The sequence below is a fragment of the Schistocerca nitens genome, chromosome 9, assembly GCF_023898315.1.
Source record: "Schistocerca nitens isolate TAMUIC-IGC-003100 chromosome 9, iqSchNite1.1, whole genome shotgun sequence".
Classification (NCBI taxonomy): Eukaryota; Metazoa; Arthropoda; class Insecta; order Orthoptera; family Acrididae; genus Schistocerca; species Schistocerca nitens.
Genome location: NC_064622.1, coordinates 400,649,936 through 400,665,678, shown reverse-complemented (window position 1 = coordinate 400,665,678; position 15,743 = coordinate 400,649,936). Strand labels below are relative to the sequence as shown.

At 43.8% G+C, this 15,743-nt stretch overlaps 1 protein-coding gene across 1 annotated transcript in view; it reads right to left on the bottom strand.

Annotated features, from left to right (window-relative positions):
• Positions 1-15,743, bottom strand: part of LOC126204271 (odorant receptor 46a-like) — an 86,577-nt gene that overhangs the window by 51,359 nt on the left and 19,475 nt on the right. Inside the window, exon 2 of the mRNA XM_049938660.1 lies at positions 4,859-4,999. Coding sequence (XP_049794617.1) covers positions 4,859-4,999 — 141 coding nt within the window. The remainder of the gene's footprint in view (positions 1-4,858; positions 5,000-15,743) is intronic.

Genomic DNA, 15,743 nt, shown 5'->3' with positions numbered 1-15,743 from the left:
TTTCGCAAAGTTATGATCTGTCCGTTCGTTCATTGACATCTCTGTTCACTGTAATAAGTTTAGTGTCTGTGTTTTGCGACCGTACCGCAAAACCGTGCGATTAGTAGACGAAAGGACGTGCCTCTCCAATGTGAACCGAAAACATTTGATCGCAAGGTCATAGGTCAACCGATTCCCCCACAGGAAAACACGTCTGATATATTCTATACGACACTGGTGACGGCATGTGCGTCACATGACAGGAATATGTTGTCTACCCACCCAACTTGTACACTTGGCGAATGGGTAAAAAGATTCTTCTACATTGCCCAATTTAGGTTTTCTTGTGGATGTGATAATCACTCCCAAAATTGATGAAAATTTAAGCGTTTGTTACATAAACTGAAAACAGAAAGTTAAATTTTTCACCCGCGGGTAGGCTTGAACCAAGGACCTGTCGTTCCGCAGCTGCTCACGCTAACCACGAGACCACGGCACTCCTGAGCTCACGTTAGCCTCGATGTTGGACATCATACACATGGACTACTCAGTATATTTTGCTTAATTTTTATAGTTCCACACAACTTCTTCCTGTTTTCTCGATTGATCTGTGTTCAGTTTCTCAAGGCCTATCCACCGTGCCAACTTATAACTACATCTGAGGGGGGTGCGATGGGGAGGTTCCCTTGTCAGTGCTCTCCACAAGGATATCTGTACGTCGCTTGATCTAGAATGAGCTTACCCCATAACGAAAAACATTGTGTACAGTCAGGCCTTGACTTATATAAATATTACTGTCAATTGTGTATACTGCATACTACTACATTAATGTGGCTGTGTACGTAGAGATATGCTCTTCAGTTTGCACAATTCTCTCTGTGAATGGTTCGTAATTTTTACGCTGCTGTTAGATTAAGTGTGAATGAGATTTTGTCGATATGTGGTGCAAAAACAGTTCACATTATTTTTTTTTAAATCACGGATTAAATAACACTTCCTATCTCCCGCACAGAGCGTCGGGGGGCCGTGAGGGGGGTGGGGGGAGAAAGAGAAGAGATGGACAGAGAGGGGGCAGAGGAGGAGATGTGTACAATACATGGCATGGAAGCAATGAGGCCTTGGTATGTCTCTGGAGGGAGTGGGCACCACATCTGCACACACAAGTCACCTAATTCCCGTAAATTTCTGGCAGGGGGACGATGAGCCTTGACGCCACGTTCAGTCACAAAGATGTGTTCGATCGGGTTCAGATCTAGTGAGTTGGGGAGCCTGCACATCAATTGGAACTCGCTACTGTGTTTCTCGAACCTTTCCATCCTAGTCTTGTTACATGTCGCATTATCTTCGTGAAAAACGCAACTGGCGTCGGAAAATGTGATCGCCATGAAGGGGTGTATTTGCTCTCCCACCAATGTACGATACTTCTTGGCTGTCATGGTGCCTTGCACGATCTCCACTGGAACCATGGATGTTCGCTAGAGCATAATGGAGCTGAATTATTCAAAAACAGTCTTAATCGCATTTATTATTATTATACCGCCAACCGGTTTTAACCCGAAAATGGTTCAAATGGCTCTGAGCACTATGGGACTTAACTGCTGACGTCATCAGTCCCCTAGAACTTAGAACTACTTAAACCTAACTAACCTAAGGACATCACATACATCCATTTCCGAGGCAGGATTCGAACCTGCGACCGTAGCGGTCACGCGGCTCCAGACTGTAGCGCCTAGAACCGCTCGGCCACCCTGGCCGGCGCTTTCAACCCGACGTAGGCGTCATCTTCTGGGCGTTTAGACCATTGGTCGACTGCTGGTGGTGTCACTCCTGTCTACATAACGGCAGGAAACTATGCCGTTATGTAGACAGACAGGAAACTATGCCGTTATGTAGACAGGAGTAACACCACCAGCAGTTGACCAATGGTGTAAACGCCCAGAAGATGACGCCTACGGCCGGCCGCTGGTGGCCGAGCGGTTCTGGCGCTACAGTCTGGAACCGCGCGACCGCTACGGTCGCAGGTTCGAATCCTGCCTCGGGCATGGATGTGTGTGATGTCCTTAGATTAGTTAGGTTTAAGTAGTTCTAAGTTCTAGGGGACTTATGACCTCAGCTGTTGAGTCCCATAGTGCTCAGAGCCATTTGAACCATTTGACCCCTACGTCGGGTCGAAAGCGGTTGGCGGTATAATAACAATAAATGCGATTAAGACTGTTTTTGAATAATTGACTAATCATACTAATCGCTGCTTCATTTCCACAACCATGTTGTCCATAATGGAGCTGCCACTAACTTGTCCCGGTCCCGCAATACAGGTGTCAAGCAGCTGTTGCCCTGGAAGACGTGTTCACGCCCTCCCATTGTGATGATAAAGGAGGTTTCGTGATTTATCACACCATGCAAAGCTCTGCCACTGTGCTGACGTCCAGTGCCGATCGTCACATGCCCATTTTAGTCGTAGTTACTGTGTCGTTGTGTTAACGTTGGTACGTGCATGGGTTATCGGCTGTGGAGGCCCATCGTTAGTAGTGTCCAGTCCATTGGGTGCCCAGACACACTTGCAATCTGCTCAGTCTTAAAGTATGACGTTAGTTCCGCCACAGCTCGTCGACTGTCCTGTTTCACCAGTCTGCCCTGCTTGCGACGTCGGACATCTGTAATGCGGGGGTGGCCGCCTAACCCCATGACGTCTGGACATGGTTTCACCTTGGTTTCGCCACGCGTTGAAGACACTCACCATAGCAATCCTCTAACACCCGACTAGTCGCGCAGTTTCCGCGAAATGCTCGTGCCGAGTCTTCGGGACATCACAATCTGCCCTCAGTGAAACTCAGGGCCTTCCCAATTCTACACCGGTCAGCTCTCTCACTGATACTACAGGGTGTTTCAAAAATGACCGGTATATTTGAAACGGCAATAAAAACTAAACGAGCAGCGATAGAAATACACCGTTTGTTGCAATATGCTTGGGACAACAGTACATTTTCAGGCAGACAAACTTTCGAAATTACAGTAGTTACAATTTTCAACAACAGATGGCGCTGCAAGTGATGTGAACGATATATAAGACAACGCAGTCTGTGGGTGCGCCATTCTGTACGTCGTCTTTCTGCTGTAAGCGTGTGCTGTTCACAACGTGCAAGTGTGATGTAGACAACATGGTTTATTCCTTAGAACAGAGAATTTTTCTGGTGTTGGAATTCCACCGCCTAGAACACAGTGTTGTTGCAACAAGACGAAGTTTTCAACGGAGGTTTAATGTAACCAAAGGACCGAAAAGCGATACAATAAAGGATCTGTTTGAAAAATTTCAACGGACTGGGAACGTGACGGATGAACGTGCTGGAAAGGTAGGGCGACCGCGTACGGCAACCACAGAGGGCAACGCGCAGCTAGTGCAGCAGGTGATCCAACAGCGGCCTCGGGTTTCCGTTCGCCGTGTTGCAGCTGCGGTCCAAATGACGCCAACGTCCACGTATCGTCTCATGCGCCAGAGTTTACACCTCTATCCATACAAAATTCAAACGCGGCAACCCCTCAGCGCCGCTACCATTGCTGCACGAGAGACATTCGCTAACGATATAGTGCACAGGATTGATGACGGCGATATGCATGTGGGCAGCATTTGGTTTACTGACGAAGCTTATTTTTACCTGGACGGCTTCGTCAATAAACCGAACTGGCGCATATGGGGAACTGAAAAGCCCCATGTTGCAGTCCCATCGTCCCTGCATCCTCAAAAAGTACTGGTCTGGGCCGCCATTTCTTCCAAAGGAATCATTGGCTCATTTTTCAGATCCGAAACGATTACTGCATCATGCTATCTGGACATTCTTCGTGAATTTGTGGCGGTACAAACTGCCTTAGACGACACTGCGAACACCTCGTGGTTTATGCAAGATGGTGCGCGGCCACATCGCACGGCCGACGTCTTTAATTTCCTGAATGAATATTTCGATGATCGTGTGATTGCTTTGGGCTATCCGAAACATACAGGAGGCGGCGTGGATTGGCCTCCCTATTCGCCAGACATGAACCCCTGTGACTTCTTTCTGTGGGGACACTTGAAAGACCAGGTGTACCGCCAGAATCCAGAAACAATTGAACAGCTGAAGCAGTACATCTCATCTGCATGTGAAGCCATTCCGCCAGACACATTGTCAAAGGTTTCGGGTAATTTCATTCAGAGACTACGCCATATTATTGCTACGCATGGTGGATATGTGAAAAATATCGTACTATAGAGTTTCCCAGACCGCAGCGCCATCTGTTGTTGAAAATTGTAACTACTGTAATTTCGAAAGTTTGTCTGCCTCAAAATGTACTGTTGTCCCAAGCATATTGCAACAAACGGTGTATTTCTATCGCTGCTCGTTTAGTTTTTATTGCCGTTTCAAATATACCGGTCATTTTTGAAACACCCTGTAAATGCATTGTGGGTGAGCCTAACTAGCAGTCGTTCTGGAACAGATGACGCTGCTATAGCCTGGATGAGCTTATATCGATAGCAGGTAGGTGGTCATACTGTTCCGGCTGATCAGTGTATATATCTAGAGTGGACTATGTATTCTATATGGCGTTAATCCCATCAACTTTGAGCGGTGGCGCAGAGGTGATAATCATATTTTGTATATCCAAGCACGTAGTACACTTTTCGTCATTTTGACGTTCGTTGCCCGCCACATTCATGGTGTTGCAATTTTAACGGCTAGCAATACAGAAAAATGCTAACAAGTGCACTTTGTGTCGTTCTCGTAACGATGTTTGGTATGCACCTTTTTGCAATGTGATAGAGCTAACGCGCTTTTATGTCGGAAACGCTTAACGTATAGTTAACAAATATCCTTAGAGGAGCGGTATTCTGGTGAGCATACGTTACCTGCAGAAATCGATGCAGCCTCGTAGCTGTGACATGGTGGCGAGCTCTGCGGCCTTCTGTGTCCGGGAATCGTTGACGAGACGCTGCCAGCAGTCGCAGCAGTTCCGTCAGGCGCTGCCCGTCCAGCGAAAACGAGAACATCTGCACAGTGAAAATCAAACTAGAGGCTGTTACCAAAATGTACGCTGCTCGGTCACCTCTACGGTTCCACACCTCGTGGCTGAACGGGAAGTTAATTCTAATGAGGCCTGAGCAAAGTTATGCGGTGGTCAATACACCAGACACAATAAGTTTTTTTCATGTTGTTTGCCACAGCTACAAATTTATTAAAAGACAATTCCATTTTCGACCTTGGCGTATCACGAGCACAGTCATTTATTTCACACAATCATCTGGTTCGCCGATGTGCCATTTTGAAGTGCTTGTCGATAACAATGATGTCTTGAGTTTTCCATATTTTATGGACTGTGTTGAGGACTGCGACTGTATCGTAACTTCATGAAATAATTTCTACTGTTTCGGTAACTTTCTTACTAATATTTAATTAGCACGATGCGTTTCGGCAGCATGTTACCATCATCAGGTGCATTCCAGTTACGTTTTCAAAATATTAATTTGAAGTATGATTAGATTCATTTGATGTCTGTGCCAGTTAGGCTATGTTACGAAATACAATAATTTTTGTAGGAAATATAGCTGTCTGGGTCACAGAGCACAATGAAAGGCACTTCACTTCTTAACATCTTCACATACACACATACGTCTGCCGTTTAAACATAAAACTGCTGTGGTACACTATAACGATTACAGCGTTTCATACTCTTCAACAGCTTAAACAATACTGCCCCGTTAGTGGCATACGTGATGTCATTGTATCGTTTAAGGCAAGTACTTGGATTGTTCCTTTAAAAAGTTCGATCTAAGTCGTTTCGCAATATGAGCTTTTGCTCCGTGTTGTATGACCTCGTTGTCAGACTACAATATTTTCACTCTGTCAAGCGAAGCCAATAGCAGACTTGTACATTAGCCGGTTCCCAAGATAAAGTTACTTGACAAAATTATATTTTCAGTGGAACGCAGTGGTTTGGGTATATTGACTGGCTGATCAAACTAATCTAAAACTGAAGGTTCCTGGAAGATTAAAATATATCCCCGACTTGACGGCTTGGGTCTCTTGACATCTCAACGTAGGTTAAATCCTTTCTCCGTTCCATCGCATTAATACTGCTGAACCTAGTCCAGCAGGTTGACAGCGGAATATGAAGGCTAAGAGTAATTAATAGATTGATAATAATAACAATAAATCAATCAAGTGTGAGCAGGACTCGCAAACCGACGGTTCCATACAAACTTAATTACGTACATAGACAGTTCATCCATCCTGGGAATCGTGAACCTCGAAGATTTCTGCCTGTTATCGACATTGCTACAGGCTAGATACTGGTTCCGGCGATTTCAAGATTTTCGAGATCAATTCGAAGATAATTATCCGATTTTTTCCATCAATCGTACTGTGAAAACTTGATTCTTGTAACATTTCATGATTCTAGGTCAACTGGAAGTATCCTATAGGTTTTGATGACTGACTTTGCCAGTATAAAAATATGTGACATAAATGAAAATATCTTTTGATTGCAATCACTTAGAAATTTAATTTTTTAAACCTCAAGGGTCTGTAGACCTTAGTATGTAAGATAAATTTCAACTTCAACTTCTATCCGTTCCTGACAAAAGGCGGTTACAACAGGCGGACAGACAGGCAGACGGATAACAAACGAAAAAAAAAAATATTTTTTGTAGTGTGATGTAATCACGCATTAATAGTTTTCTGACTTCTCTTTAGCTTTTACCGTAAAATATTGTTTCGTGCCAAATTTCGAGATTCTAGATCAACGGAATTAACGCTGTTACTTTACGAGTGAATTCACGAGTATCAGAGTGTGTGACATAAATCGCCTTACCTTCTGATTGCAATCACAGAGAAGCTTACATTTTTTATACTGGCAAAGGATTGTAGACTTTAGCACCTTACGTAAACTTGAACTTGATCTATCTAAACTGTTCCTGTGAAAAAGAGAGGCTTAACGGACGGACAGACTGACGGTTAGCAAATAGCAACATATATTTTTTCGTGTGATGTGATTACAACAATTTTCGGAATTTTTCCTTTACTTTTATTATGAATCCATAGGAAACGACCTTGCCGCAGTGGATACACCGGTTCTCGTGAGATCACCGAAGTTAAGCGCTGTCGGGCGTGGCCGGCACTTGTATGGGTCACCATCCAGGACGCCATGTGCTGTTGCCATTTTTCGGGGTGCACTCAGCCTCGTGATGCCGCCAATTGAGGAGCTACTCGACCGAATAGTAGCGGCTCCGGACAAAGGAAACCATCGTAACGGCCGGGAGAGCGGTGTGTTGACCACACGCCCCTCCTATCCGCATCCTCACCTGAGGATGACACGGCGGTCGGATGGTCCCGATGGGCCACTTGTGGCCTGAAGACGGAGTGCTCTCTTCATTGTGAATCCATGCTTTTTGTTAAACTTCATGATTCCCAATCTTAGGCAGCATATCTTTTCACCTCTGAAGTTCAAAGCATCAAAAGTGTTCTATTGTTAGTTTTGTTTGTTAAGTTGATGACTGAGATGACTTCTTCGAAGGAACTGTAGCTCTTCGAAAGCAGCAATGTTTGTGTGTTCTCATACTTTAGTGCTGCATCTTGAGAGACATTAAGTAGTGCTGCAGGGGAATAAATTTTGTGGAGATCGCGAAGTGAACATTTAGACAAAGGATCCAAATGAAACATTTGTTTTTTGATTCTGGCTATACCTGACGATCGATGTTAGTTATGTGCGTTCTGTCTATCTTTGCTTCGATTCTCTTGCTTATGGCTGCATGTTTCTTCCTATGCCAGCTGCACTGACTGAGCTATCCGAGCACAACCCCTCATAGCTTTACTTCCGCCAGTACCTCACCTCCTACCTTGGAAACTTCATACAATTTCTGCTGCATACCTTGCAGGACTTGCACTCCTAGAAAAAAGGATATTGCGGAGACATGCCGCAGCAACAGCCTGGGAGATTGTTTTCAGAATGAATTTTCACACTGCAGCAGAAGGTCGTGAGGCCGGGTCGTCAGTCGTGCTTGGAAACTCAATCGGTGTGGAACGTTCCCACGAAAGGCAAAGGCCTCAGCACCGAACTCTGTTCCGGTACAGTTTTAATCTGTGACGAAGTCGCTAGTCAGCACACACTCCACTGTTGAATGAAAATTCGATGCAGAAACAGTTCCACAGCCTGTGGTTAAGCCATGTCTCTGCAGTACCCTTTCCTCCAGGAACGTTAGACACATAGTGAATGCATCTTCATTACAAGCTTTTCACTCTGCTGCTAACCACCCTGTATTACGATCCCGCCGGAGGATTCTTTCTTTCTGCCTTACCCGCACTTTGAGACCGCGATGCGACAGTCACGAATGCTGTACGAGTTCCAGTACAGCACTCGTGGCTGCCGCATCGCGGTCGCGAAGTGCGGTCGAGGCGGTTTCAAATACGTTTTTACAGTCTGACAATAATTTACGGATTTATAGTTTTAGCTTGACCATGTCCACTATGGACAAACGGTAGTTACTTTTATTCTGAAAAAGGTTGGGTTATCCCGACTGAAACCTAGGTAAATCTAGGTAATCTGTGCAACTGAGGCTGTTGGTTTTTATAATTAAAATTAATATTTATACAGTTGCTGACACGGCCACAAAATGCTGAAAATATTTAAACTAAATATTAGATCACAACTATCCGTGTCTAAAGAAGGAAAACATCAACGATATGCTAGTAGACGGCATTTCCCGATGTAAGCGAGAAATCAAGCGAAAATCGCCACCACTGATGATGCTTTACTTCAATAAAGAAAAACGTGTCTGGTGGAAAAAAAACACCCACTTTTGTAGTTGCAACGAAGAAACAAAAATGCCCTCAAGAATTGTAAATCAGCTGCGGACAACATGGCCACACAAATGAAGAATATTAAGAAGAATTTTATTTTTAATAAATTAATTGTTAAATTGGGCCTGTGTCAGCACAACCCCCAGCCCGAACCCCACTCACCCCAAATCCTTCGCTACAGTCAACGGAAACAAGCAAATGAGGCTTTTGCAGAAGCAGATGGAACCAGATTGAGTATTGTGAGCACTCCCCTTACATATGTTGCATAACCGTGAAAAAAATATCGCGTAACGTTCAGTTGCCCAGCTGAGTGACCATGATTTCTCGAAGAGTGCATTACTCTGGCTCCCCATTTCTAAATGACATGCAGGCGCTTTCCAATACGAAAAATAAAATCTCAATTTGATCTGGACTACAGCGGACCGAATATTATGTTTCAGTTTCTGCACATAGAGGAATCCCTTTTATTTCCGACACTAACACAGCAAGTAGATATTGTTCATTATTTGCGTTACAAGGGTTATTTTACATTAGCTGAACAAGACGTACGAAAGGTAGTCACCAACTGTGTAGACACAACGCCAGATTTCATTTGACCAAACAGTATCAGGGGCGGACTCCATAGAAGGAAATGTGGGCGGAGTTATGTGCCCCCCCTCCCCCCCCCCCCCACACACACACATCTACCGTCGTCCACCCTCCATAAAAAATAGATTCCAAAAGAAATATACACTAAGCCAAAAAGAGGTAAAAGGAAAACGGTTCAGGATAAGGGCGTACGTCCATTTCTTGGTATTAGCGGATGACCTTGTTATTTTTGCTAACAACAAAAGACTGATCAATTCACATAGCTGGGAAAGGAGGTTCACAGGTCTCCTTTGGGAAAGCTAAATACAATACAAACGTCAGTGATGGACCAGCATGAATGATTTTAAACCAAGGTGAGATCAATGTGGAGGAACTCAGGTACCTTGGTGAGGTAGTCGTAAAGAATGTATTAGAACAAGAAGTAATCAATCTTAGCATGTGCAAATTGGGCGGAAAGTATCACCTGACGACAAGTCTCCGTACCGAGAAGACGCGGAGTACTGAAGTCAAACCAAAAGGATTACATGCTTCAGAGACTTTCAGTATTAACAGATTGGAATGCACGATATTAAGGAAGCTCATAGGGAACAGATGGGTTAATGGGCACACAAATTTGACAGCAAATAAGCAATTGTGCAGGAAGACAGAATCATTAATATCATTGATCAAAAAGAAAAGTCTGTTTTTCTATGGGTACATCGTTAAAAAGTCAGATGATCTTCTGACAAAGAAGATCTCGAACTTCAGAGGTCTAAAGGTAAACAATTGGAATCGTTTCAGGAATGTGATAAAGTAATCGGTAATCTAGATGACATATTTTTACAAGTATCAATTTCCAAATTTCTCAGCCAACTTTGGGAGAACGAAGTAACACAGAAGCGAGTATGTCGAAAATGGCAAGGAATTTCATAAAATTACGAGCTATGTTTAGCATTTCGGAGATTGCTGAGGGCTATACCACGTCGATGCATTTGCAGTCAGATCCGCAAGAGAGAACATTGCAGCCAGATTACGGACTTGTTAAACAGATGGAAAAGTGATAAGAAAGTCAGACGGAGGTCCGATTATTTCATATGTGGAAGGAAGGTGTAGTTTGTCTTTTAGATCTAGTAAATGAGGAAGTGGGTATTATGATTGACAAATGACTCTGCACGTGTCTACTATAGCTGGAAACAGCCACCGTTGACGTCGGTGCAGAGCTGTTTTTGTTTGTCGCATTTAACAACTCTGTCTGAGGGGTAGCAACAACAGCGTTTTCAGTAGCTCTTCCAATGTGTGACAATTATTTGAGTACACATGACCCTTCAGTTTGTCCCAAGGGCCAAAAACAGAGGAAGAGGGGTCAGAAGTTTGCACTGCTGATTTTAGTCTCCTTACCAAACACCTCATACATTCGTGACAAGGTTGTCAAGGCTGTGTATGCTGTCAATCTTTCGTGTTGAACGCACCACGAAAGAAATATGCGAGTGGGATAGAAATCGGTAGATGTCACGTACATGTAGATATAAACGAAAGATTACAGTTTCACACTAAGATTTATCCAAGAGAAAGAGCTTGATAAATTGAGAATGTCAATAACGGAATGCCGCACCTCTGGCCAATATGAAAGCAGTTATTCGACTTGGTATCGACTGACAGAGTTGTTGGATGTCCGTCTGAGGGATATCGTGCAAAATTCTGTCCAATTCATGCGTTAGATCCTCAAATTCCCTAATTGGTTGGAGGGCTCTGCCCATAATACTACAAACGATCTCAACTGGGGAACAGATTCGGCGACCTTGCTGGCCAAAGGTAGGCTTTGGCAAGCACGAAGACAAGGGGTAGAAACTCTTGGTGTATGGGCAGCATTGTCTCGCAGAAATGTAAGGCCAGGATGGTTTCCAATGTAGGGCAACAAAACGGGGCGTAGAACGTCGTCGACGTACCGCTGTGCTACAGGGATGCCTCAGATAACAGCCAATGTGGTCTTGCTATGAAATGAAATGCCTCCCCAGACCATTACTCCTGATTATGTGGTCGTTTGGCGGGCGACAGTCACGTTGGTATCCCACCACTGTTTGGGGCGGTTCCAGACACATTTTCGTTCTGGAATCTCATTGACGGGACTAGAATTGTCTTCAGTGATAAGTTCTGCTTCAAAGTGAGACCCGATGACCAGCCAAGACGTGTTTGGAGACGCGGCAGATAGCGGTGAGATAGCAACTTGACTGTCGCCCTCCATACAGCAAGTCAGTTGGGGTGATAGATTAGGGTGCCATTTGTCATCCACAGCCCTCTTACAACACAGCGGTGCCTCGACGATATTCTACCCTCCGTTTTGCAGACCACGGTGGCAAGCCATCCTGGGCTTACATCTCAGCAACATAATGTCCATTCACACACGCCGATATTTCTTCTGTTTGTGTTCCTACTAGCCAAATCCTACCCTGGCCAAAAAGGTCGCCGTATTTCTCTCCAATTGAGGAAGTTTAGAGCTTTATGGGGAGTGACCTCCAACCATCTCAGGATTTTGACGATCTAACGCACCAATTGGACAGAATTTGGCACGATATGCTTCAGGAGGATCTCCACCAACTATATCAGTCAATATTAAGCCGAATAACTGCTTGCATATGGCCCAGAGGTGGACCAATGCGATACTGCCTTACTCAATTCGTGAAGCTCTTTTTGTTGAAAAAAAAATCATCATCCAATTTTTCTGGAAATGTAATCATTTGTTGGTCTGTACAAGTGCATTTTTTGTCTTAGAGCGTTTCTATAGAATAGTTCTCCTTTTGTTAGTCGATCCATGTATGAATTAACCAGTTTCCGGAATTAAAGTTTAGCATTAACAATTTGATGTTACAATTGTGTTACGATGGGGATACCAGACAATGTGCTTAAAACGCCAATCTCGAGACAATGCAACGACTCTTGAAAGTATCGATGGACACTTGTGATGCAAAATGGTGCATGTTCTGTGCCTTAACCTAACTCGGAGATTGAACCAGGCCTCACCCAAAGAAAGCTGACGATCCAAAAGTCCTGTTTTTATTTCACTTAGAAACCATCGGCACAACTTAATACGAGGTAGTTCGTCTGAACGCTTTAACTTAGGCACAACAGTAAATCTGTGAGGATACCAATCCAGACTCTTTCTGATAACATTTCAACATGACGCTCTCTTAATTTCCATTTGGGCAGATAAAAGACGTTGAGATTTTGTCAGACTTTGGTCCAGGTTTTCATTCACTCGACCAATGTTCAAACTGTTTCCGAATATTTATGATTTTTATTCATTACAGAGCTCGTTTCACACCATTTTAATACTACATCTACATCTATATCATACTCTGCAAGCCACCTAATGGTATGTGACGGAGAGTACTTTATGTACCATTGACTGAGCCCTTCAACCTTGTTCCATTCGCGAATAGCGCGTGGGAAGAATGATTGTCGGTAAACCTCTGTATTGACTCTAGTTACTCGAATATTCTCCTCGTGGTCATTACGCGAGATGTATGTGCGGGGAAGTAATGTGTTGTCCGATTCTTCCCGGAAAGTGCTCTCTCAAAATTTCGATAGTAATTCTCTCCGTGATGCATAATGCTTCTCTTGTAACGTGTCACCACGCGGAGTGGCCGCGCGGTTAGAGGCGCCATGTCACTGATTGCGCAGTCCCTCCCGCAGGAGATTCGAGTCCTCCCTCGGGCACGGGTGTGTGTCTTGTTCTCAGCACAAATTAGTTTAAGTAGTATGTAAGTCTAGGGACCGATGACCTCAGCAGTTTGGTCCCAAAGGAATTCACACATATTTGAACATTTGTAACGTGTCAGTGGAGTTCGTTTAGCATCTCCGTAACGCTCTCGCGCCGGCTAAACGATCCCGTAACGAAACGCACCTCCCTTCGTTGGATTTTCTCTATCTCTTGCATCAGTCCTACCTAGTAGGGATCTCAGACAGATGAACAATAAGAATTCGTTGAACAAGCGTCTTATAAACCTCTTTCTTCCTTGAGTTACATTTTCTTAAGATTATTCCTGTGAATCTCAGTCTGGCTTCTGCTTTTCCCACTATTTGTTTCATTTGGTCATTCCATTTATGGTCACCAGGATAGTTGCTCCAAGGTATTTTACGGTACCCACTGTTTCCAGTCGTTTCTCATCAATACCGTAGCTGTACAGTAGTGGATTTCTATTCTTGTGTATGCGCAATATGTTACATTTATTTACGTTGACCATCAACTGCCAGAACCTGCACCATTCATCATTCTGCAAATGGTTCCTATCTTCTGCAATTACTGTTTTGTTATAGACAACCTATCATCTACGATATCATTTGTACAGGGTGATCCATTGATAGTGACCGGGCCAAATATCTCACGAAATAAGCATCAAACGAAAAAACTACAAAGAACGAAACTTGTCCATGTTAAAGGGGGAAACCAGATGGCGCTATGGTTGGTACGCTAGATGGCGCTGCCATAGGTCAAACGGATATCAACTGCGTTTTTTTTTTTAAATAGGAGCCCCCATTTTTATTACATATTCATGTAGCACGTAAAGAAATATGAATGTTTTAGTTGGACCACTTTTTTCGCTTTATGATAGATGGCGCTGTAATAGTCACAAACGTATAAGTACGTGGTATTGTGTAACATTCCGCCAGTGCGGACGGTATTTGCTTCGTGATACATTACACGTGTTAAACTGGACCGTTTACCAAGTGCGGAAACGGTCGATGTCGTTTTGATGTATGGCTATTGTGATCAAAATGCCCAGCGGACGTGTGCTATGTATGCCGCTCGGTATCCTGGACTACATCATCCAAGTGTCCGGACCGTTCGCCGGATAGTTACGTTGTTTAAGGAAACAGGAAGTGTTCAGCCACATGTGAAACGTCAACCACGACCTGCAACAAATGATGATGCCCAAGTAGGTGTTTTAGCTGCTATCGTGGCAATTCCGCACATCAGTAGCAGACAAATTGCGCGAGAATTGGGAATCTCAAAAACGTCGGTATTGAGAATGCTACATCAACATCGATTGCACCCGTACCATATTTCAATGCACCAGGAATTGCATGGTGACGACTTTGAACGTCGTATACAGTTCTGCCACTGGGCACAAGAGAAATTAAGGGAGGATGACAGATTTTTTGCACGCGTTCCATTTAGCGACGAAGCGTCATTCACCAACAGCGGTAACGTAAACCGGCATAATACGCACTATTGGGCAACGGAAAATCACCGATGGCTGCGACAAGTGGAACATCAGCGACTTTGGCGGGTTAATGTATGGTGCGGCATTATGGGAGGAAGGATAATTGGTCCCCATTTATCGATGGCAATCTAAATGGTGCAATGTATGCTGATTTCCTACGTAGTATTCTACTGATGTTACTACAAGATATTTCACTGCATGGCAGAATGACTATGTACTTCCAACATGATGGATGTCCGGCACATAGCTCGCGTGCAGTTGAAGCGGTATTGAATAGCATATTTCATGACAGGTGGATTGGTCGTCGAAGCACATGGCCCGCACGTTCAGCGGATCTGACGTCCCCGGATTTCTTTCTGTGGGGAAAGTTGAAGGATATTTGTTATGGTGATCCACCGACAACGCCTGACAACATACGTCAGCGCATGGTCAATGCATGTGCGAACATTACTGAAGGCGAACTACTCTCTGTTGAGAGGAATGTCGTTATACTTATTTCCAAATGCATTGAGATTGACGGACGTCATTTTGGGCATTTATTGCATTAATGTGGTATTTACAGGTAATCATGCGTTCTCAGAAATGATAAGATCACAAAGGTACATGTATCACATTGGAACAACCAAAATAAAATGTTCAAACGTAGCTACGTTCTCTATTTTAATTTAAAAAACCTACCTGTTACCAACTGTCCGTCTAAAATAGTGAGCCATATGTTTGTGACTATTACAGCGCCATCTATCATAAAGGGAAAAAAATGGTCCAACTTAAACATTCACATTTCTTTACGTACTTCACGAATATGTAATAAAAAATGGGGGTTTCTATTTAGAAAAACGCAGTTGATATCCGTTTGACCTATGGCAGCGCCATCTGGCGGGCCAACCATAGCGCCATCTGGGTTCCCCCTTTAACATAGACAAGTTTCGTTCTTTGTAGTTTTTTCGTTTGACGCTTATTTCGTAAGATATTTGGCCTGGTCACTATCAATGGACCACCCTGTATATACTGTAAACAGTAACGGTCCTGTCATACATCCTTGGGGTAATCTGGAAATTACCTTTACATTTGTTGATTTTATTCCATTAAGAGCGACTTTTTCAGTTCTATCTGGAAGGAAGTCTTGAATCCAGCTGAAAATCTGTTCCAA